The sequence below is a fragment of the Vanellus vanellus genome, assembly GCF_965231255.1.
Source record: "Vanellus vanellus genome assembly, chromosome: 2".
Lineage (NCBI taxonomy): Eukaryota > Metazoa > Chordata > Aves > Charadriiformes > Charadriidae > Vanellus > Vanellus vanellus.
Genome location: NC_138906.1, coordinates 82,767,451 through 82,791,999, shown reverse-complemented (window position 1 = coordinate 82,791,999; position 24,549 = coordinate 82,767,451). Strand labels below are relative to the sequence as shown.

General features: G+C 35.9%; 1 protein-coding gene across 1 annotated transcript in view; it reads right to left on the bottom strand.

Annotated features, from left to right (window-relative positions):
- The window catches only part of CDH9 (cadherin 9), a gene marked incomplete at both ends in the record, with an annotated part of 71,094 nt that overhangs the window by 3,899 nt on the left and 42,646 nt on the right, over positions 1–24,549 (bottom strand). The window contains 6 exons of the mRNA XM_082479611.1: positions 7,972–8,093; positions 9,466–9,602; positions 10,909–11,162; positions 12,555–12,742; positions 16,623–16,790; positions 19,124–19,243. Coding sequence (XP_082335737.1) covers positions 7,972–8,093; positions 9,466–9,602; positions 10,909–11,162; positions 12,555–12,742; positions 16,623–16,790; positions 19,124–19,243 — 989 coding nt within the window. The remainder of the gene's footprint in view (positions 1–7,971; positions 8,094–9,465; positions 9,603–10,908; positions 11,163–12,554; positions 12,743–16,622; positions 16,791–19,123; positions 19,244–24,549) is intronic.

The window sequence follows — 24,549 nt, the reverse complement described above, 5'->3', positions numbered from 1 at the left end:
CAAATTGTTGTTGTGTTGTTTTATTTTTTAAACACATAACAGAGGATGAAAAAGGGGCCAGTCCTCACTGCAAGGCAGCCATGTGCTTTGATTTGTACTCAGTATTTTGCAGTGATACAAACACAATTGCCCTTCTGAATAAGCCATAAACCTCCTATGCCCTCATGTAGCAATGGCACAGAGTAGTGTGTAAACCAGTTGTTAAGTGGGTCTAATTCCCAGTCCACCTCATCTGCTCCTGGCAATAAATCAGAGTACTGCACTGACAGGGTGCGCGGTTCTCCTGAGGTAATAAAAAAGAGATGCTTTACTCTCTCCTAAATCGAAACCTCTGGCCGCGGAGCTTTATAGCTGCCCTAACAAGGCCACCCAAGCCCAGCTGGGAAGGAATGATAACAGTGCCAGTATAGGGTCAGAGTAGAATGGACTAAAAAAGAGGCTTCAGCAGTACCTCTGTACTGCGCATGCTTTCTGTTGCATCAAAACATGCAAATACGTTTACTGATGTATACATAGACATACATATACGCTAGCGATTTGGCTCTTTTTCTATCTATCTGAAGCCAGACTTACGGATAAAAGGTAAGGAAAACAGCTGCAGAACTGAAGAAGGAAAAGCTCCCTGGGAATAGCTGTGTTTTGTGAAATGATTTGCAACAGTTAACACCACGCCAGGCTGCGTGAGTCGTAGTAGCTCCAGTGAGCCGTATGAATGACTGCTGTGTCCTTTGCACTCCCTAGTGAGTGTTGTACTGGAAAGTGACCTGTACTCCACCTTGGCTTGCAAGGACGTGCTTGAGTTCAACCGCAAGATGACAAAGCTTGGTGGCATGAGAATGGGAGTAAGCTTCCACTGAGGATGCCGCAACTCAGTACAGGCGAGTTCCTACGGCACCTAAACTTAAAGGCAGAAAGCGCTCAGCAGTCAGGCTTGTTTCTTTCAAAGCATGGCCTGTCTCGAGGTTTTCAAGCATTTCCAGTGTGTAGGGTGTCCGGAAATCCCACAGACATCAAAGCCACTTGTTATCAAAGACTTACTTTCCGGCTTGTCTTTCTGATATTTCCAGGGAAAGTACAGCATGACTTCTTCAAGAAATAGAGTAATTGACAAGTAACACTGATACGATTTTGAAGCTTTGCAGCAATCAAGTAAGGAATGGCTTTTTCTTATGTACTCTCTCTGAACATCAGCTTGAGTGGGACTTGAGGATACAATTAAATTTTGGAGGGTATTTAGTATCTCTCAGGATGGAACACTGTATTAGACAAACATAATTGTAGGCCTTCCAAAAATACTAAAATGTTTTTCTTACTGTATCATTCAGAAACCTGCTGCTGATAGTGCTGTACTGCACAATGAGCATTTGGCCCATTTTTTCTAGTTAATTTGGGGGTATTTTTATTACAGCTAGTAATATTAAGTTGTTATTAAAAAAAAACCCAAAAATAACAGAAAAGAAGGTCTGAGTTCATCTCATTCACTTGCTAGCAGCTCCTTCTAAAACAATCACAAGATTATTTTTTATCATTTTCTTTTTATTTTTGAGGCATATTGAGGAATTTGGAAGTTAATTTGTGAGCATCAGCCTTGTACAAGAGGATGTGACTATGCTGAAGGCAGGATTATAGAGTTTTTCTAAGTGTGATTGGAATAATAATTACATATTAAGGTCTGCAGTTTTAAAACATTTGGTGATCATGGCTCTTTAGATTTTTTATTTTTATTTTTTAAGTTTTAGCTCTTTCCCAAGATCAGCCAAGTCCCTGTTCAGTATGTTGCTGAGTCTCTGATTATACCAACATTTTTCAATGCCCCATTGCTCTTCTCTTTGCCATAATCTTCCTCTGAGACTGACGATACAGACAGCAAGACCAGAATCGTCCTTAATTTTAGTTTTGCGTTGTTTAATGCAAAAATGTAACATTGCTACCAAAAAAGAAGTCCTCTGATAAGACTAAAATACCAAATTGAAATGAGAAAATTTTCCTCACATTTTTACAAGTTTGAAAAGACAGAAATAGTGTAAAAAGTACCAAAGAGAAGAGAGAGAATTAGAATAAGTGATAATATTTGTGCCCTTACTTGCTGAAAAAATCAAGGAGAAAATTTCTTGATATAATAGCTACCAGAAATTGCAGTTGAGTATCTTGGGGCTTTTTGAGATGTAATCAGTGGGATATTTGTAGGATCTAGATTTGATTCCCTTCATGTGCAAATCACATGGAAGAGGACAATTGTGCCAGGCATAGAGGAACCTAATTACACTGAAAACTTATTGTTGAAGGTAAGGCTGAAGAAGAAAAAAAAAAAAAGAAAACCATCTTATTACCTGCTCTAACTATTGGCTGCATAAATTGAGAACCAGCTGTTCTTCCACCAGGAGTGATGGGAGAATAAAAGAACAATGAGGAAGGACAATTGCAGGTGAATTTTTCCAAATGATGACAAGGTGAAATGAAATTAGAAATGTTATCTAATTAAGGTTTGGTTTTTGGGTTTGTTTTTTTTTTTTTTTCAGTTATACAGCTGTAAATAAAAGAGAATGATGTTAATGTTAATCACTACAGAAATGAAAGAGATGTGGCTATTTTTATTTTAAGTATCACAGTTACATGAAATAGTTTAGTACTGTTTGGTGAACATTTTGTAATTTCATGTTGGAAATGTATTCTGTTTTGAAGCAGTTATGGACATTGAGTTATGATCACTCTTCACACGGACTTTGGAGAAACATCTCTGACACTGTAAGATTTATGAGGGAAAAGTTATTTCAAGAAAATGACTTTTACTCAAATATGTTTCAATCGTACCAGGCTTAGAGAAGATAGAAAGAGTTCAATTTTTTTCTTTCTTCCATAGTTTCCCAGGTGAATGAGCACAATTTGGAAAATACAGCATTATTGTCATTATTCTGAGGGTTGCGTGTGCATGTGCATGTGCACTTCTGTGCGTTTAAAGAAGCAGTTCCATACACTTGAGTGGATCGTCTCGGGTAAATTCAAGTTTTTAGGGGTCACTTGTCTTTGAGGGCACTGAAAATTTAAACCTAGGTGTTGACATATTTTTTTCTCTTTTACTCTCAGGGCAAAGTGGTTGTAGCAGCTTGACAATGTAAGATGAGTTGTGAATGAGGAATTATTCCCACTGAAAAAATTTCTTGAAGAATTTCTCTCATGATGAAACCTGAGGTTCTCTTAAAGGATTGGACTTATTCCCCATTGGCATAATTTTTTTTTTTTTTTCAATTAGGGAAATGGTTTGATTGTAATACTGGTTTGTGGTTGTTTTTGTCTACTGGATACTGTGTTTTTACAGCAATGACTTACACCACAGTCAAAATTGCGATTGTAGTTTATGTTCAGGCTATTTTATAGCTACTCATACTCATCTCCAGAAAAAAAAGATTGGGGATGAATAGACTGCCTGCTAATATCTGGTACATCCCTAGATATAGCCTGATCTCCAGTTTTCTTCAAGATGTTTTAAAGACAGAAAGTGAGTAAAAGCTGGATGGGGCCATTCTGAAATAACAAGGGTCACTGTGCACTTCAGATCATGCCCTTAACTGTTCCTGAGGCTGCATTTGTGGACACAGAGAGCGGCACAGGTAGGACACTTGGGTCGTGGGCTTAGCCTTGGGACTGCCTCTGAAAGGAATATAGGATCCATTAAAGCAGACGTTAAGCTAGTAGTACATCTTTAACAGTATAGAGGTCAGCACCAGCTAGCCACTTTTTAGATGGGCTTTTTAGCCTTTGCTGGCTTGGCATGTCATGCAAATAAACCACAGTTGCACATTGGCTCTAGTGTATGACCTTTAAAAATGCAGCAACGTGCAGATTCTTGAAAGGTTCATTGAAGAAAGCTGAACAAGACGAGGTCTATGGGTAGACAGATGTAATACATTTTCAGGTTAAAAATTCCTACTAATAAAAAAAAACATTGAGACAAATTGAATGTCTACAATGTAATCTGCTGCTGCTTTTCAAAAAAGCAGCTTATTGGTGGTTGTTACCATATTTTAAACCTTTTTTTTTTTTCAAAATTCCTTCTTTTAAAATTCACTATAAATAAGACAGTGAAAAATAATGTCACTTTCACAGGTATTTAAAGATGGTGTGTTGTTGTAGACAGTGCCTTTCTGAAGTTTTATTCAAATGTAATTGTCATATAGTATGAAAATTGTACTTCCGGTCTCAGAGAAGTGTGACCACTGGAGACAGATATTGGTAGGCTAGAGATACAGTAACAACTGCTGAATTTTGTTGTCTTTTCTATGCAATTATAGATATGCTGAGGAGTAGACCTTCGATCCACTTGAATCATTTGGGGTTTCATTCTTGTTATATTATGCTTTTAGTTAAATCTGGATATTGTACAACAGAGAAATTTCTCAAACATCATTTATCTACTTTCAGCTGCTTCTAAGATAAGACTTAAAAAATATCACTAGACACTTGAGAAAGGAATATTTGGGAGATACTGCGGTTTGGTTTTGCCTGACTTTTTTTTTCCAAAGTGGTATAGGAGGAGAGAACAGAGCAAATCCTGGATCTTGGAACACTGGCTTCATTAGTCTTTAAATTTATTGAATTTGTTTTGTGCTGCAAATATTTCTCAAGGAATCTGGACAGATCTCACTACTTTCTTTACAATAAACTGTGAAATAGCAATTGATCTGGTAGGGACAATCACTAACTTATCTTGAACGTCTTAAGAACACAACACAGTGTAAGTCTGTGGGATGAAGATTTTGTAGATTTCCAAGTGGCTATATTTCTCTAGGAGTGAAGTGATAACATAGTTCAAGTGTCCCCACATAGAAGTGTTTCAAAATCAGTCCAGCTGTCAGTGGACCCATCTTGTGGCTTGACACATTTCCAGGCGCAGTTCTAGCCTATACACCTGTATGGTGTTAGCTGCAGAAAGCAGCCTTTATCACCTCTGTGTAAGCTTGAATAGACCTTCTGTCTTAATGCTTCATGTCTTAAGAAATGTTCTAAAATGCCTGTCACGTAACAATGCTTCATGTGTGGTAATGCAAAACAGTTTGATTTTCAAGTTTTGGCTCTGTTCCACAAGTGTGTTGGCAGTTTTAAAGCAGTACTGAATGCTTATCAGAAGTTGGAAATTTCTCCCTTGAACTCCAATTCTTACTTCAAAGGAGAGACAGACTGTTAGCATGGGTCTCTCACTAAATCAAGCCAATAGGTGTCTACCTAGAGAAGGCAGCTACAATGTATAAACAACTTGTGAGTGATAATTAGCAATGGTCACATGAAAAATGTGATCTCCGTCTGCTCCATCTGAAAAAGGAAGGAGGGGTATGCAGACTAATGAAAAGTAAAATCTGCCAGCTTTCCGAAGAGAAAACAAACTCTTTCTTCGTGCTGATGTCTGAGAGCCCCTGGATGGCAGGGAAGAATATAGCATCAATGCAAAAAAGCGACCCAGGTTATTTTCTTAACTATTATTATTGATAGGTGTTGAAATTAGATAAATTGTTACTAGCAAATTGTTCAGTTAAATCAGTCTCATTTTCAGGTAAATCTTCCTGGTTTCCATGGAGAGGACTCATCCTCTAATCCAGCTAAAAAGACCCAATTAATTCCTGTGACAAGGGCATGAGAGAATCAGAGCCTTCACCACAACAGTCCCTGGGGCTCTAGCATGCCGTCAAAGGATTAGGGATTTCTAAATTCTGTGAGAGGAAGGCTGCGTCATAGTTTTCTTTAGCCTGTGTATTAGCCAGTGGAATGGCACTCTCACGGTGACAAATCTGTTCCAGCCTAATGAACGTAGTTGTTTATGCACCTCTAGTGTTAATGTTTCTCCCCAGTTATAACATTGTTGTTTGGAGACAAAAGAGTGGCAGGGGAGAAGGAGAAACTCTGAAGGATTTTCTTTCCTCTGACCCTCCTAAGTCTATCTGAAAAGCACAATAGATGCAGCCTCTCATATCAGCTGATGTTGAGAATGTGTAATGTCACCTGGTGGCAGAGAGCAATATTTGATCATTCTGACTGCTTCCTGATGTACCCAAGATTTAGAGAGCAGTGTGATTAATAGCTGGGCCTGATTTAAAAAAAAAAAAAAATTCAAAAATTAGCTAAATGTATTTATCTTCTCAGTCTGGCTCTCCTGCTACGGGCACCAGATGTAGAAGCACTGCTGTAATGGGTAAAGAAGCAATAATGATTCTAAGAAGACAGCTGCTTTAAGTGATCTCTAAAATAAGGTGAAGTAGTACTAAATGAACACAACATGATTCTATATCTTGATTGTATTATAGTAGGACTGCTAAACGCGAGCAATACTGGAAACACGAGTAATATCTGGAATTTAGTGTCCTTGGCTAAATTATTACAGTTTGTATCTCTATATCCATTGCTATTTTTAGGCAACAAAATAAAAGTAGTCTCACGTACTGAAGGTAATATGTTTTCTGAAATACTAAGTCAACCATACATAGATATCCAGAGATGAACTCAGATGCCTGTCTTGAGGAACTCAATTGTTAACAAGTAGAAGAAAAGTCTGGATCTCATTCTTCTGCAGCTACCCTTGGTGCACACTGTCTTTCTATTATTTTTGTGGATTTTTCCCCCTCTCCTCTGTTAAATAATTCATAAAACATCATTTGAATTTCAACTGGTAAATTGCATGTTCTTCCTCTGTCTAGAGTTCTGTAGGCTCTGAAATTATAGACTCATCTCAGGTACCACCTATGCTACTTTCAGTGCAGCCCCTGTGACTATGTTAAATAATATTCTAGGCACAGACCAAGGTAAAACATGAGCATGGTTCCCGATATGCATCCATATCCCCCAACCCTTTAACGACTGAGTGTTGCATGGACACTGTGCTCTAAGACTAAACAAAATATCCTACATTCTGATTCTTTCCACATACTTTCCATGAAGTCAGCCAGCTTTGGTTGGATGATGTCAACATAAAACTAGTGAGATGCAAGGACAGACCTAAGCTGATTTTAGGGCTCCATCCCAGCCTCTCTCTGCTAGAGCAGGAACCCACTCAGATTTGTGCTAGTGAAAATAATGATCTCAAGCTTTTTCTTCCAGTCAAAAATACATCAGTCTAGAGAAGACGGTCATGCAAGGACTTAGGCCTATGCTCGAAAGACACTCTTGAGGTACCCAATCTGCTATTAAATCCAGTCCTTTGGTAAATACTTTCAGAATTAAAAATCAGCAAACATACATCTTTTTTCACAGGATTTAAAACTGAAAGGCTGAGTGGCATTAGCATAAATAGCTGTTGGTTGTAGCAGCACTAATATTAAAAGATTTCTGTGATATCCTGGCTCTGAGTTCTGTTGGTCTGCCTCCTTACTTAGTTCCCAGTTATCAGTTTATTTTCTCTACAAATCTTGTTATTGTCTTTTTAGATTATTACAGAATTGATGAGATATAGATAGTTTGGAAAGGGATATACATAAGCTTTGACCTAATTCAACTAAAATCTAAATTGAAGTTTAACTTGCAATGGGAACAGCTGCATTATCTTTTATTTCTGTAAAAGTTTATTTTTCACATTTCCTTTACTGAAGCATAATAAAAGATTTTGCTGCTTTGTGTACTTGAAGGTGTGGCTACATTAACTAAGGCTTTAAATAAAATCCAGAAAGAAATGGAATTATCAAACAGCATAAAGGGTTTTGTAGCGTATGCATAACTTGTTCTGAAAAAATACTTTCTGATATTAGGAATGAAAAAAGACCTTAAAGTACAATTTTATATTATATGCTATGTCATTATGCTATGGCAAAATCCTGCATCTTTTATCCTCTCAAACCTTTTTTGAATCAACCAGTAGTTTCTGTAGGAGGTAGGGAATAAAGAGACTGGGCTGGTTTGCAGTTGTTCAAATTAAGATACATTGAAGTCTTCATGATGTTATTCCAGGATAGTCTCATTACAAGTTCTTCAGTAACATAAGTATTTCTTTACCTGTCCTGCTTTTGCATTTTCACAAACAAATGTTTCATAGTATTTCGCAAATTCTGGTGCATGATCATTTATGTCTAAAATCCGGATGAAGACAGGTATCTGGGTACTTTGTTTAGGATTATCTGAAAAAAGAACATTATTTATATTACAATGCAAAGATCTACAGTCTATGTCTATGAAAAGACCTAAAATTATCTAATGCATTTTTTCTAACAGACATCAGAAATTTTCATTTATCTTGATTATATTAAAACAATTGTATTTCATTTTCTACTGACATACAGGTCATATGCATAAAAACCTTATTTATATTTGACACAAATTGTTCTATTATAGTATATATATTTTGAAATAATACAACGTATATTTAAATTGATTTGCATTAAAAAGAGGTCACTAACTTATTATTGACTTGTATTCCATACATCAACACAGTAAACGATTCATTGCAAAAGCTGTTTCCTGAGGTCAAGCTGTCAAGAACATTACTTGTTCAAATCAGCAAAGCAGTTAAACAGTGTCAGTCAACAACATCACGCAAAAATAAACACCAAACCAAGTTGTCCTGCCTCCCCAAAATGTAAAAAAAAAACAGAACTAAAAAAGGAGATATGTAGATATTATCATAAATTGGTCTTCACAAACTTGACCTCCAAGGCCAAGCTATCACTGCAGATGAATCTGTCAGTACTCATATTTAAAATGGAGACCATATTTGACCAAATAATGAAAAAACATTTATGAGGAAAAGGCATCAGTTTTTCTGAAAATGCAGATATAATTAATCTCTCCATATTACCCAACTCCCAGACTGTTAAGCACATAGAATCCTGGGCAACCTATAGGAAGAATGAAGGAAGGGAGAAAAGTTGTTCCCTAAAATCAGTGTGTCTGTTTCCCCCCTGATGACTGCCAGCTGGAAAGAAAAAGACACATCCAGATCTAAAAGGGTCCAACAGAATAGTAAAGAATCCAGGCGAAAGAGGGCCAGGATTTGCTTCAGATATGGAGGGGAAAGAATTTACACTAGTCTTGGTTTCAAATGAAGCCATTTCCTGAGACAGTTAAAGCGGTTGAGGTAAAGCATAATTTCTCCTGTTTACAGTGTTCATTCTGACAATGTGTCATTTGTCTGTCATGGACATCTTTTTTCCCAACAATTTTCCCTATAACTTAGCTTAGGATAAAGCCAGTGCATCACACATCCACCGCATTATTTGCTTGGAATTCTGAGGGAACCAGTTAACTTGTTTAATGTATACCGTACAGGGGGTTGTTGAGCCTGAGAATTCCAAATTGTCTTTTGATAAATGGGCAAAGATAATCCTAAAGTAGTTATAATGAACTTTTAGATGTGCATTTAAAGATGCTCTGTCTATTGATAATATCTGAATAAAGGCAAAACTAATTAAACAAAATAAATCATAGATACTGTAGAACTTCAGTCTTTTCTCAGTTCTAATGTTTGTCCGAGACAAATGATCTCCAACTTACTGATTTCAGTTGCTATGACAGTGATGTTGTGCCAGGGAGTTTCTTCCCGGTCAAGTGGCTTTGAGATGAATAAGGATCCATTTCCTGAATAGATGTTGAATATTCTGTCAAGGTCAGTGTGTCGATCCACAGAATATCTGTCAAGATACAGTATAACTGAACATAACTGCCTCCTGTTACAGTCTCTAGTTTAGCTCACAGCCACCTCTAAAAGTTTTCTAATTTTAGCTGTGGTTAATCAAGAATGTTTTCTTTACTGTTAATCTAAGCTTTCATGTAGCTGCCTGAGGAGTGCAACATGTTAAAAATATTGAGAATTTTTTAGGACTAGTGAGTGGGATGAAAAGCCAACTATTTACGCAGGCAGTTTGTTAGACTGGTATTTGAAATTACATTTTAGCTTACAAAGTCAATGCTAAACTAAAAGTGGACATTCTTAGAGAATAATTTGCAAATTAATATTTTCTTGGAAAACTCAGTCATCAAAGGACAAACATTGCAGGTATAATTAAGTATGAATTTACAACAAGGTATTTTTGAGATGTCACAAGGACCAGAAAAATCACCAGAAAAATCTTTGGATTAGTTGTTGCTTAAGATGAAAGTTCTTAAAATCTTATTTTATGACACTTGCTTTTGCTTTGTTCTTTACCAGCAAGGAAAAACTTCTTTTACAGGTGTTTTTTAATTAGTCTAGTAGTTACCAGTCACTATCAGGTTACATTGAGATTTTATACATAGATTACTTCAAAATATTTTCTTTTCTTCCTCCTCTCACACCTCCTACCCCAAACTGTACTGCTGCAGGACATAACAAGCTCATTCAGAAATGCAGAAATCACATTTCCTAATGAGTTTAAAGTAAATACACAAATTTCAGTGCTGTGTTTGTCACTGTAGATAACAATAGCAGATGGCTAGCAAGTACAGCAATTTCACAGCACTGAACTTTTACCTCTAATTGTTATGACTTTCTCACAATCAATTCTTATTTAATATAATGTGATCATTAAATAGTTAAACTATGGAACATGGTAGACAAGGTTAGATCTAGACAATTATAAAGGTACAGGAGGCTGACTGCTATCAACCAGCATAGAAATACACTATTTTGAGTATTCTACATAAATCTGCCTTTAGAAACATGGTACAAAAGCGTAATGTTACGAACAGTTTGGTGAAAGTACTAGAACATGATACAAGTTAAATGCTGACCTCTCCTTTATTTTTAACTGGTACCTATAGGCTGTTCTTCAGAAGCATAGCCTGCACTGTTAAGTGTGTTTGTCCTCACGAGCTCCCATAAATATTTCTCTGCTTGATGCTTTTCGGTACCCCCTAGGGGCTTAATTACTCAAGTAGCCCCCTACCACATTGCACTCTCATCACACTTTGTGAGACTTGACGCACAACTATAGCATTTTAAACTGTGTAATGTCTTACTTTATTGCGTTCTTTGTTATGTCTGGATCTTGGGCTACAACCTGCCCAATAATGCTTCCTTCCTTGGCATCTTCATCTACCTCTATTAAATACCAGGGTCTGCTGAACACTGGAGGTTCATCTATGTCTTCCACAGAAATTTTGACCAAAGCTGTGTCTTTGAATGGCCCCAGCTGAAGAAAACGAGGATCAGGATGAGTGTTTGTTGCTTCCACTCTTAAGGTGTATAACATCTTGTTTTCAAAATCCAGATGCTGTGGAGCAAATAATAATAATAAAACAACAACAACAACAACAACAACAACAATAATAATAATAATAATAATAATAATAATAATAATAATAATAATAATAAAATTGTGTCACTTTACAAGAAATGTGAGTCAGTTTTATAATGCTGAATTAGAAGTATAGGCATTTTTAGGAGCAAAAGCTCTAAAATATAATGCATCTTGGAGAAGATGGAGAATATTAGGGCTTGTTCTAGGTATAAGAAACATAAGGAGCGTTATAGGTCAGCAAGGCAATTATGATCCCTCTGCCTACTACTCGTTCAAATTCCTGGAAAACCAGGAAGGGTCAATCTATAAAAAAATAGAAAGACAAATAAACAGAGAAGTTGGACTGAATCCACAAATAGGAGTTACTAAAGGTCTTACTTATCTCATCTTATTGGTAGGAACAAGAACAATCATGCCAGCTTTTAAATGCTCTGTGTCCTATTTCCTTTTTCTTTACTCCTCCCCCATTGCCATCTACCCTTGCCTAAGTTGTATCAGGAGCAACCCAGACCTGTTCCTGGCCTACACATTCCAGAGTGAAAAGAAAAACTATGAAGTCTGATTTCCAATCTGTGTGACATTTATATTATGCATATCTATATACACATCTGTATATATACATACATATGTGCACACATATATGTGCATGTATGTACATAAATATATGTACGTTTCCAAATATATGCGTATTGCTTTATATGTATATGTAGATATCAATCAATTGTCATTGATGAGTTCAGTAAGAATAAAACTGAAAATAGTAGGCAGAGTTTAACAGTCTGAACACTAAAAAGCAACCAATAATTCTGTCAGGAATGGTATTTTGAATTAAATTTCTGACCATGTCTTTGCTATTTGGAATTCCATTGGCATAATATGTAACAGCTTAAGTTTCACCAAGCCTGGACTTAAACCAAGACAGATTTTAGGTACTGGAAAAACCTGACTGTTGGACGGATTAGAGGGGGACAGTTTAGCCTTGGAGGTGCAAGTTCATCAAACTTCAGTGAGCCTCCAACCCTTGTGAGCCTTACTGCAGCATTCAGCTGACAAAGCCCCCTGTGAACTGAACCCCTCCAGGTTTTCACGGCCCTAATTCAAAAGTACTGTGTGTGAGAGTATATATATTGAACAGACAGCAGCCACTGAAATATTGCTTTATGTGAAGTGACATGCCAGTAAATTTCCCTTGAGACCTGAAAATAACAGATATCTGCTGAAGAAAGAGAAGAACAAAACTAATACAACAACTCCTTCCCAGCCTGACCCCTTGTGAGATCTACCCTCCCTTCCCCTGGAAAAAAGAAAAATAACCGTAACACCTGGAGAGCTAAGTATATATAAAAGAGAGGGGAAAAAATAAACCTTTTTGACAGTTATAATCCCTTCCTGGGTGTTCTTGTCAGTGACGATATCAAACATGTCTGATCCATCCCCATTGGAGATGCTATACTCAATCTCTGCATTTTCACCCACATCGGGGTCATTGGCTTTAATTCTGCCAAGAGGAGTCCCAGGTGGTGCAGACTCAGGAGAGCTGAACTGGTAGGTGCCTGGAAGAGTGAAATCAAGCATTTATTATTTTAAGAAGCTTTGTTCTTCAGAGTAATAAACATCTTCAGTTTCATCTGGATTTTTAAAGTAGCTTGAAGTTTGAAATACTTTAAGAAGAATGTTGTTAGTCATCATACTAAACTTTAAAAGAGGTTTTGGAGTTGATTGACAAACTGTCACAAAAATTTTAAGTGATTCTTCAAAGCCATTTATTACCATGCTTTTAATGATTTTTTTTCTTTTTTTTTTTTTTCCCCAGCTATAAGAAACAGAGAAGCTCAACAACAAGGCACCAGATCTAACCTCGATTATTTAACAGTATTTATATAATTTTTTTTCTCATAGTTTTTTATAAGTTTTCCTGGATATATTTAGAAGTAATATGGGATTTTGTTTTGTTTTTTTCAAGACACAAGAGTTGTAGAAACCAGTATGGATTTTGGAAAAAGACTAAATTAAAGTAGGCTTCTTTTTTTTTTTTATTCTTTTGAAAAATATATTCAAGATTTGTGGGTGTTCTATGTGAAAGAAATTCATTCATCCACTACTGGTAATACATACTAAAGACTAATGGTAAAGAGCACTTGGATACATGTTCATGTTAATTGCTATATTTAATTGAAATGCAGATGCATTCAGTTTTCATTTAATTTACTCTGCACATACTTTTGGTGTTCTTTCAATAGTTGGTTTCATTTAATGTTTTTATAATAAGGGCTTACTATAAAGAATTTTGATTAAACAAACATTTTAATTTTGTCTATGTTTATGAAGAGTGAATTTATATGTTTTTTAACAATATTTGCAATAAAAATCTAATTGTAAACACATGCTGTTGCAGAAAAAGTATTAATCAGATAGTTTTCTTGACCAGTCAGAACCAGACAATTAAGACTTTTTGTCACTAGCAAGACACAAATGTTTCTAAATCAGTATTTTCAGTTATTTTCTACCAAGAAAATGTAATAAAAAATCTGATATATTCAACATTTTTCATGTGACTTTCCAGATGCTGATATTTCTTTTGGCCTGTTTTCTCACGTAAATTAATATTAATTTACTGAGTGAAGTAGTAGCATCAGAAAAATGTCCTAAGAGTCTGACAAAATTAGCACCTGATAAAACGCATGGTTCTTATTTGAAGGGTCCATTAAGAACTTTTATAAATTATATTGACTTGTAGTGAAGTACAGTCAATTATCTTTCTTGCAACTATCTTATTTCCTACACTTACATGTTCTTTGCTTTCTTTTGAGACACTTAAAGGTCCTGAAGTACAAGGAATATACCAAACATCTGAGGGCTGAATGAATTTCTATCCCCATTTGTACAGATTAAGTACAAAAGAGTGTCACTGTAAATACCTTACATTTATATAGATGTGTAACAAAATGGAAGCTAATGCTTGATGCTAAATTGCATTTGCTGTTACAAATTCAAGGTTGTAAGTGAAAAATCAGCAGTAGACTGTTTGGCTGCAATCCACACAGACTAAAATGCATATTATTCCCTCAAACGAGGCTGAAAATGGGATGGAAGTTAGGATTCCTGGCAGCTAAACCATAAGTTTGAAAGCTTGCTCAAATTCAAGGGTTTCACAGGTGAGCCAGAAATACTGTAAGAACAGATTTAATCATGCTACTTATGACTTCTTCTAGAATAAATAATTCCCTTGAGTGCTTTAGCATCTGAACACATTCCTTATTTTTGTGGTGCTGCGTGAGTGCTACACATTTTCAGCATGTGAGATGGCTAATTTGGTTTAAAGTACAATTGAATTCAAAATGTGTAAGATTTTAATTATGGTGCCATTTAAATTCAGTTTAGGCCTATGTCTTTTAACTGTCCAGGATTCCTTTCACGAAACAAAACAAACCAGAAAATCTCTTCCTTCTCAATGCCATTTGAACAACCAGTACTTCACAGTGCACTCTGTCATTTTCCTTTCATCTGTCCCTCTGAGAGATCAATCTTTAGTTCTTCAATACCTTGACATTAACTCCTGTCACATGCATTTGCAATTCACCCTCTGCTTTGGGCTACATTTTCACTTAATGTTGCCTCACTTAAGAGAAAATGAAAGAAACCGTTTTTGGAAGGAGCAGACTTCCAGAATTAGATAGTACTTTGAAGATATTCCCCTCTTTATAACTATCTAAAAAGAAGTCAAAACCTCCAGATGTCTCTCTTATGTTTGACTTTCTAGGAAGTTGTGAAAACCTCCATGCTGAGGAGAAAGAAAATGAGAGGGAAGGGTCATCAGCAAAATGAAAATTGCAACATTGAATAGATGCCACAGCAGATCTTCTATATCCCATCCAATGTGTTTCAGTGATATTCAAAGCAGATATCTACAGAGAATACTGTATGAGGCATCAACTTTTGTAAATTTCTCTATAATTAAGTACTAAACCCAAAGTTTATTGATATAATCAGAACTTCCATAGTCTTCAGCTAATCTGGAAAGAAGAGCATCATAAGGACAAATGCTAAGGAGACTGAAAACCCTAAGTTACTTTGCAGTCCTATGCATTCTTCATTCATTTTTTTTTTTAATTTGATTTAATTTATTTTAACTTAAATCAGCAACAAAGCTTATAGTGCATTGTGCTACACTGCATTCTAATTTAGGTTCAAGAATTCCTATTTGCCAAAATATTATGGGGGAAGGTCTATACTATACCTGTTTAAGCCCTATTGCCTCCTGAAGTCAAACAGGATGGTTTGTTAAAAATTGCTATTCGAATTTGCCATGTGAAGGTGATTCTCAGCAAGTAAGCTCTGAATGTGATTTCAAATTATATTTTATTTATGAGGACTGCAGTACTTCCCCTCCCCTCTCTTTTTAAAAAGCAATCTGTTATCATGAATAGAGATAAAAAAGTTATATGCAATTTCAATAATCCTTTCTCCCATACTGTCAGAGTTTTATAATATTTTTTTTAAAATATGTTCTAGGTTGACCTGTTTATACTATTCTGAGTGTACTTATTGCCATGGTACTGAAGTGCTTTTCAAGTTTCTTCAAGTCCAGGAGAGCATTTTCTGAATCAGGTCTGTTTGTTCAATCCTTGGTGAATCTGTAAAGAGCCAGTCAGGTCCCTAATCAGTGCCAACAAGCAATTCAAATTTTATAATGTGGACATTTTTCCAGTAGGCACTGAGCTGAGGCTGTAAATTTCTTCTATTCACAGCCTATCAAACAGTTATTAGAGGCTGATTATAACAATTTGGGATTGGATTTAAATCAGTGGCCTAGGATGAAAGGATCTGTAAAATGTTACTGTGAAGCTTTCTGTATTGTGTAGCTTTCTGTTGTTTGCCATTTTTTTATCCTACAGAGATATTTTTAAAAACTTAATTGTGTCAAACTAGTCTAGATTATCAAAATCATTCAACATCAAGAGCTAAACACATATTACAACCACCCAAAGTAAATGCTTAGACTTCCAGCAGACCATACCACCTGACCAACTCTGCAAGGTGGTATATTAGAAAATTTGCTGACATATTTGCTTGCCTAAACATGTGGAACTAAAAGTGTTTCCCAAAACGGAACCCTAGATTTTGTAATTATATTCCTCTAAAGGCTTTCAAGTCCCTTCAGTTAGCCTAGGTTATTGTTACAGCTCACATTCCTGTAAGCTAAGTAAGGATTGGAAGTTTATCATTCCAAGAAATATTTTGCTATTAAAAATTGGAGGCAGAGATTCCTATTTGCCTTAATAATGCTGCAACATAAGCAGACACAGCAGTAAGCCAGTATTTATACAAAAAAAAAAATAAAAAAAATAAAAAAAAAGATCAGATCCCAGTTGGTAACAGTAAAACAGCTGATTTTAGAGAGTGTCTTTGGAAAACAACAGAACTATTCCATACTCTGGGGGAAGCGAGGCGGATTGTCATTGACATCAGTCAGCGTGATGTTCACGGTGGTGGTCCCTGATAATCCTCCCATCTGGCCTCCCATGTCTTTGGCCTGGATGACCACTTGATACTGTTCCCTGTTTTCTCTACTCATGTCCGGTAAAGCAGTCTTGATTATGCCTTGGGGAAGAGAGGAAAAAGATGAGACAGAGAGGTGAAGGAGAAGGAGCAACACCCTCTATAATTTTGGAGTTTTTAAATGGATTCATGTAAGATATACTGCACAGATGTTAATCCACAGCAATCAAAACAAGGTATACTGCAATAAGCCTTTCAATCTATGGCTAATTTAATGTGATTTTGAGAAAAAAGAGAAATAAATGTAACAGAGACATTATTCATTGTTTGTGATGTGCTAAATCAATTTTTCTTTCAATGACAAAAATATAAATATATTTGTTGAATTAATGATTTTTTTCAGCTATTATCCCCAGTTATTATTTCAATGCTTTATGTCATCTCCAGCCCTGGTGAGGTTTTGATATTACAGCACAAGGCTGAATTCTAACATGTCCTGGATTCATCCTTTTGGACTGTAATAGATCATAGATTTTAATGCCTGTTGATGGCCACTCTAAGTCAGCTAGGGCTATAGCTAATAAAAGAATAGGACAAGACTGTAAAATTAGTGTTGGAAAATCTTTTTTGGGTGTCTGATATCAAGAATTTCATAAATGTAATTTAAATATCTCAGACTGTTGTACAGCACTCAAAAAGAGTAGGGACCTCAGGTGAGAAAACCAAAAGTGCCATAGCCTGAAAAGAGAAGTGAACTTAATCCTCCTGGGATCCAGAGCCCAAAAGACCTTTTAATTAGTGAACACACACAGGTTTTCCTTTAGAAAACCCAGCAGAGCTTTTTTTTTTTTTTTTTTTTTTATTTAGAAGGGTGGTGGCTTTGCAAGATTAAAGTGATGAGAGCTTACTCTTGTAAAGTGAGAGAATTTAAATACAGTGTCCTTTTTTGCTTGGAGGATTCACAGCCCTGCATTTCCTCTCTCAGAAGAAGGCTCTCATTACAAGCTTGGCTTGATATAGAAGCTGTTCTATTATGCAAAAAAAAAAAAACAAAACAAACAAAAAAACCCAAACAATCCTGGAAAACTCCTATTCCTAGAAAGAGAGCGAAACAAAGAAATAAAACTCCATAGTCTAGTGGTTATGGCATTTACATCTGGTCCAGGATTACCAGGTTCTGATTACCATACCTAGGCTTGTTAATATATGTAACACTAAAAAGCAAATTGAATAAAAATGAAAGATAATCCCAGAACCAAAGATGAGAGCCCAGGTCTCCCCCAAACCATCTGCCAGCCTAACCACCTGCTGCCATCAGTTAATAACCTTGCAGTACTGGTCTTGTTTCCCTGCTCATGCCTGGTCAAGATATTTTGAGTAGGGGATTGGAGAAAAGAGAAAAAAGAGAGAGATAGAAAAAGGAGGAAAAAAGCCAAACACTTTAATCCTAGGCAAAACTGTTCTGCTCCCTTTTAAAAATGTAGCCATGTGACTTTTACTTATCCTTTTAATATAATGACCTCACTGTATTTAAAAAATAAATTGTTTCAAAAGGAAATTAGCCATCATTTGAGAATGATCAATGGATTAGCAACTTTGGGGTTTCTGGGCACAGTTGCGCTTAAATTCTAGATTCTCAAACCAGTACAATTTTGATAACATGCAGGAACAACCTAATACAATGACTGCTAAGTCTTACATGCATTAGGATTAGGTATCTGGAAGAGGGGAGGGTGTTGTTTCTTTTTTGAATCCCAATTTTGGATTATAGACATCCAAAGTTCAGACAAGTTTTTCCTCTTTGTGTCTATCTCTTATCTGATTTCCTGCATAACAGTGAAAATAGCTTCCATTCATGCTTTACAACTTAAAAGCATTAATGCCTCTTGCTTCAATTCTAATAGCTGTTGGAATCAAAGTACAGTTTCAAAAAACATCTTGAGTTAAAAATTGCCAATGGACAAGAATCTATCACAAACTTTTAGAAATAATTAATTCACATTTGGGGATATCTTTTTTTTTTTAACCTTATAGTCTGAAATTGTCCAGCGCCTTTTTTCTTTTCTTAAAAACAAACTGATTAAATTCCCAGAAACTGGTATAAAATAAGCCTTAATACTTTTATGGCTCTTTGGATCTTTTGCAATATTCTACACTCCTTCTGAACTGTTGACCTCTACAGGTAACAGTCATCTTCTAGAAGTCTTATTCATACCAAGTAAAGCCATTCTTCTTCTGCAATAATATTTTAACAAAAAAAAAAACCCCATACTTTTATTGTGATTCCAGTTTGCATTTAGAAGTGTATCAGCTTTTCATCAAGTCATATGATGCCATTTGCCCATGTCGTGTCATTTAAATGCAAATCATAAGTGTCTTGATCCCTGCATCCTGTCTCTGTCATTGCAAAAAGTAAGACTGAATGAATTCCTAACCTGTCTCTGGATCCACTGAGAAATATGGCTGTCCCTGGAGGATGCTGTACACCACTTTGGCACTGTTTCCATAGTTGGCATCATCAGCATCTGTGGCTGTCACTTGAATAACAGATGTACCTAAATGGGTACCAAACAAGGAATCAGCAGATTTTAAGAAGGCACCTGCTTCTTGTAAATCACATACAGTCATTTCAGTACTGAATTCAGTAAAAAACCAAACAGCATCTGGTGGACAAATCCAGTGTTATCCTACCCAAGCAAACAGTAAAATAAAGTCTCATCTTCCTCGTGACTAAAACTAAAATCATTACCACTTAAATTTCATGCTTCAGTCAAACATGAGTAAACACATAAGGATTGACACGTCTTTGAAATCCAACACAGCATCAAGGTTTTTGGTGATCAAACAGGTTTGAAGATTATTCTCTGCTAATAGCATAACCTCGGCTGAAACTACTTAAAAGTTAGGTAACTGTTGCATTAAAAGTACCATTATAATTCTTAAGTTTGGCTTAGTCAGTAAATTAACCTAAAGCAAATTTCCCCATACTCATTTTCTGCTTAGATGACAACCTCCAAATATCTGAAGTCAGACTGAATAAAAAAAATTGTCTCATCCTAAATAGTTTTTAGGTTGTTTTTAAAAAATTAGTTTGGTTTTGCAATAAGAAATTCTAGTGTGGGTTGGTGGTTTTTTTTCCTATCATCTTGATCATATTTGGCAAATAATTTCTATTAAATTATAATTATGTGTTTTCAGCATTCACTTATTTTGCATGAAAATGGCTTACCCATGTCCTGTGATCACAATGAGGAGAATATAGGCTATATGGGATTAAGAGCACTGTGAGGCAATACATTTGGTGTAGTTTATGGGTTAGAATCAAAAGAAAGCTTCTGTAAAGCCTCTCTTATGAGATATATAAAAAGGACAAAACTGTTCTTCACAAGCTTTTATTTCTAAGCAATTTTCAAGATGTCAGGATACATTTTGGTAGCACAATCTAGAGCTGTCAAATATCTGGATAAATGCAGGCAGTCCAATAGCTATAAGTGTAAAGGTCCTTAACTCCTTGCCAAGGACAGAAGGCTGACTGAGAAGAAGCTCTTTACCCTGTTTTTGGCTGGGTATTATTTTATGTACCTCACTTTCCGTGTAAGAAAAAGGTCTAGTGAGTACTGTCCAGCTAAGTGATATCCTTTCCTATTCCTTTTATTCTTCACCCTCAGCTTCTCTAGATTGAAGTTCACCCAGATAACTTTCGGTGAAGTATGTCTTGACTGTAAACTTACAAGATGCTCATTTACCTGTGACTAATGCAATTGAAGTATATCATCTCTACTCTCGCTCTTCAGTGTATATGAGGGATTGGGAAAAGTAGAAATCCAGAGTAATCAAAACAGATTTATTAAAGCACATATTATTAGGTCCTGTTAGATGCATCTATTTCTCATAGTACATAATAGCACTTTACACATAATATTTTTATCTACATAGTAGTAGCAATTCCCACTATTTCAGGTTATCTGAACAGCATGACAAGAGGGGAGGAATACCTCTTTCTCTCCAACAAAGCAGCAGAATGAAGTTGTAAAAATACTTTGTTACAAATATTCTAACTCTGAAAAGGATTTTTGCCACCAGCAATCTAGATTGCTTTTTGCCTGGTTAAACAGTTAGAGCTCATCTATGTGCCAAGCTAAGCTTTAAAGACAATCCTGAAGAAGTGAATATTTAAGGAAAATTTTATCATTAATGTTGTCCATCAGAACTGCTCGTCTGGACAAAAAATGAAGACAGTTTTTGAGAAATGTAAAGTTCCATGAGTCCTATCTGCTTTCAAAAAAGCAAATAAACTAAATCCCCAAGACTAACAGGGAAAGGAGAGTCAATATCACTTGTTAGCCTATAAAAAATGTAAAGGTCATCAATAGAATCATATACATATACTGTGTGCCACTGTAACCTCTAGAAGTTAAGAATAAAAGGATATGTATATGTCCATCCCACCCTCCCCTCAAAAAAAAAAACAAAAACCCAACAAAATATCTTCATCAGAAAAACTTTTTGCTGTAGCTTCCTCATCAAGGTACTGTCTTGGGACTGACACAGAAGTTTGAGTCTGGTCATAACAACTGAATGCACATTAACTTACTTTTCCTAGCTTACTGTTTTGATGAAAAATAGGATGCCAAAGCCTGTATTGAGAATGTGGGTTCTTGTTGGATTTTTTTTGGTTTGTTTGTTTGTTTGTTTGTTTGTTTGTTTGTTTGTTTGTTTTTAAGAAAGACATTACAGAGCTCAGGGCATTTTTGGGGAAATTTCTGTCTTTGCCTCATTAGAATGCATATCTTTGTTTCCTGACACTCAGGTGCCATATAATTACAGTTGCTGAGGGGAGTACAGAAGCTGTAACCCTACAGAAAATTTGGAGGCCATTACCAGATAATTCAAGTCGATCTTATATAGAATCAGATCTCATTACAGTTTGCAAAATATCAATGTTTTCTTTTATTTTTCAAATTTTCTACAGTGGTGAAAAAATAGTGTTATGACAGCTGCTGCTTCCTAGTGAAATAATAGTACAATTGTGAAAAACAATTTGCTAATGTATATAGTAAAAAAATTTGTCGGCATGCAGTTCACTCTCTTCTCTGCCAACAGTCTGCTGAGTCATAAAGGAGGATACTCATGGAAAATAAGCAATGCTTATGCAGCTTTTCTTAATAAGGAAAGAAACTTTTCTTAGCTTTTGGGATCCAAAATGAAACCAGGAAAGGCAGTGAAATAAAGGAACTCGACACTAATTACAAAGTAACTGCTAATGAGGCAAAACTAGTTTGGATCTTATTAATAAGACAGCTATGCCCTATCTTCACCCCCACCTGAACAGTTCCCACAGAATCTGGACACATTTATTCATTTCTTTATTTATATTGTAGATTGCTTCACAACCAGCCTTTTGCCTACATTTATCAGCAGAAGTCAGCATGATTTAAAATACGAATTAGGCTGCTAGGTTAGAAATTAGAAGCTATCTGAGATACTTCCTCAGCTGCTAACATCAGCAGGAATGAAGGATGAAGTGGAGCCTGTGAAGAATATGGAGTGGGGGGAAGGTGTTTTAGTTTTTATCTTTGTTTCTCACCATCCGACTCTATTTTTAATTGGCAATAAATTAAATTCATTTTTTTGCAAGTTGAGTCTGTTCTGCCCCTGATAGTAATTGGTAAGTGACCTCCGTGTCTTTATTTCAACCCACGAGCTTTTCCATCTTATTTTCTCCCCCTGTCCTGTTGAGGAGGAAGATGGATGGGCTTCTGGCAGCCAGCCAAGATCATACACACGTGATCAAACTGGGGTGAAAGATGACAGAGAAAATGTGAGAATGACTGCAATAGCAGTCTAAGGGGTAGTAACATCACTTTTCTGCAAAACAAAGTGAACTTCAACCCAATCCTACCCAGCAAGCCTGTCTAAATCCCTAAACTTGAACTAAATCTCAGAGTTCTCAAGAGGTATGTTGTATTTTATTTTATTTTATTTTATTTTATTTTATTTTATTTTATTTTATTATTTTTTCCCTTTTATTTCTTATTTGTTTTATTTTGTTTTGATGACTTCTCAAGATTTCTTTCACACAGCTTGTAGATCGCTTTGTTGGCTTTGTCTCTCAAAGATTCTCTCTATGTCTGCATACACTGAGCGAGGAATAGCAGTTTCCTGAATATGTTGAATTTGCCAAGCTTTATGAGTGCAATAGCATCAGCATTATTTTTTTTTTCCTTTTCTTCTTTGCTTAGATGTACGTTTAAGTCTGGAAGCTTAAACACTTTGCCAGCACATCTGTGATGTCTAATGTAAAGGCAGAAAAATGCAGGATAATTGTGAAGATAACCCAAGAGAAGACAAATCTAGACTAAATCTGTGTAAGTATTGTCGTTGCGTGTGTGAGTTTGCATATGCTTATGTATGCATGTATGTGCATGTAAGAATGTAGAGTCCAACAAAAACTGAATTAGAGAGAGCATCACTCTATATCTGGGACAGCATAACTCAGTGTCAGAAGAGTCCTACTAGCACAGATTTCCAGAATTCATGAGGAGTGAGACATAAATTTGAAAAAGCATTTGAAATAAGAATGCTTTTCTGACTTATGTTTAAAATGCTTTCTATTTTTTGTGCTCTTCAGTCTTTGAAAGAGTCTGTCTGGTATAATTAGGTCTCCTAGCATGATACCAGAGTGCATCGCAAAGCTGAAGCAAATAGCTTGCAGAGGATTGCTGTAGTGCAAAAGTGGTCTTCCATTAGATGAGATAGGTACACATTTTGCTAACTTTTCATGTAAAGTCATACTTTTCAGTATGCAACTCTTGTTCCTACTTGGCTTCTTTGGTTGACACGAATTACAACAGCTTCTGCCAGCCAGAAGAATATATCTGTGTCTATTTGAAAATGCTATTTTTACTGATAACTTTTTCTGTAACCTTCATTCTGAACAGTAATCTCCAGCTTGGGTGAAGAAAATGAGCAGATTATGTTGTTAGCAATAGTATGTTTCAAGATTCCACCATGAACGGTAGAGCAAAAAATGACAGATAGTGATTTAAATATCATTCAGAACCATGACATTTCTTTTCCAAAGGGAATTCTGTAACTTCAAAATGCATTTCGAGTTTGATTCTGCCATTTTTTATAAAAGTAGAATTTCAGATAAAGTCAAACTTTTCATTTTAAGAAAAAATAAGATGCTTGGTTTACACTTTGATTTTCTAATACAAAATTTAAAAAACGTAATTGGGAAATAAAAAATTCTGAAAATGCTGAAACAGGGTGGTTTTTACCTTACCAGACAGCTTCCTTTCTATATTGAAAAGTTCTGATTCTTACAGAGAATTTTCATATGTTTGTGTGTGTATCTAACTCTGTTTAAGAGAGAACTCCACTCAAAGCAGAAAGGCTGTTTCCTTTTCAGAAATAGAAGACCAGCTGGGGTAAGTGAAGAGGCAGGAAGGACTTTATCTCCCTAAAGGAGAAGCTCTTGTGCTTGCTTCCTGTTTTCTAGCACAATGACAGTTCATCAAGTTTATTCATGGAGGGAAGATTTTAGAAGTGGACTACTTTTAAAAGCTGAAAAATTTTGAGCACGCTCTGGAAAACCTCGGGAGGCAAAATTAGGAATTTTGTTTGGCTAAAAGCCTAAAGAAGATAAGTAGACAGATAGTTTTCTCAGACCACATGGCTCCAAGGATTATTTTAAAGCTGACATACTATGGAGATGCCCCTGCTGACATGAGTGAAATTTTAAGTGAGCTACAGAAATATCGAGAGGTATTAAACCACTTTTGTTTTTGAAAGCAGGTTGTTCTCTCTGGATGGATGTCTGTACTTAGGTAATGAACTGGAGAAATTGTGAACAAGG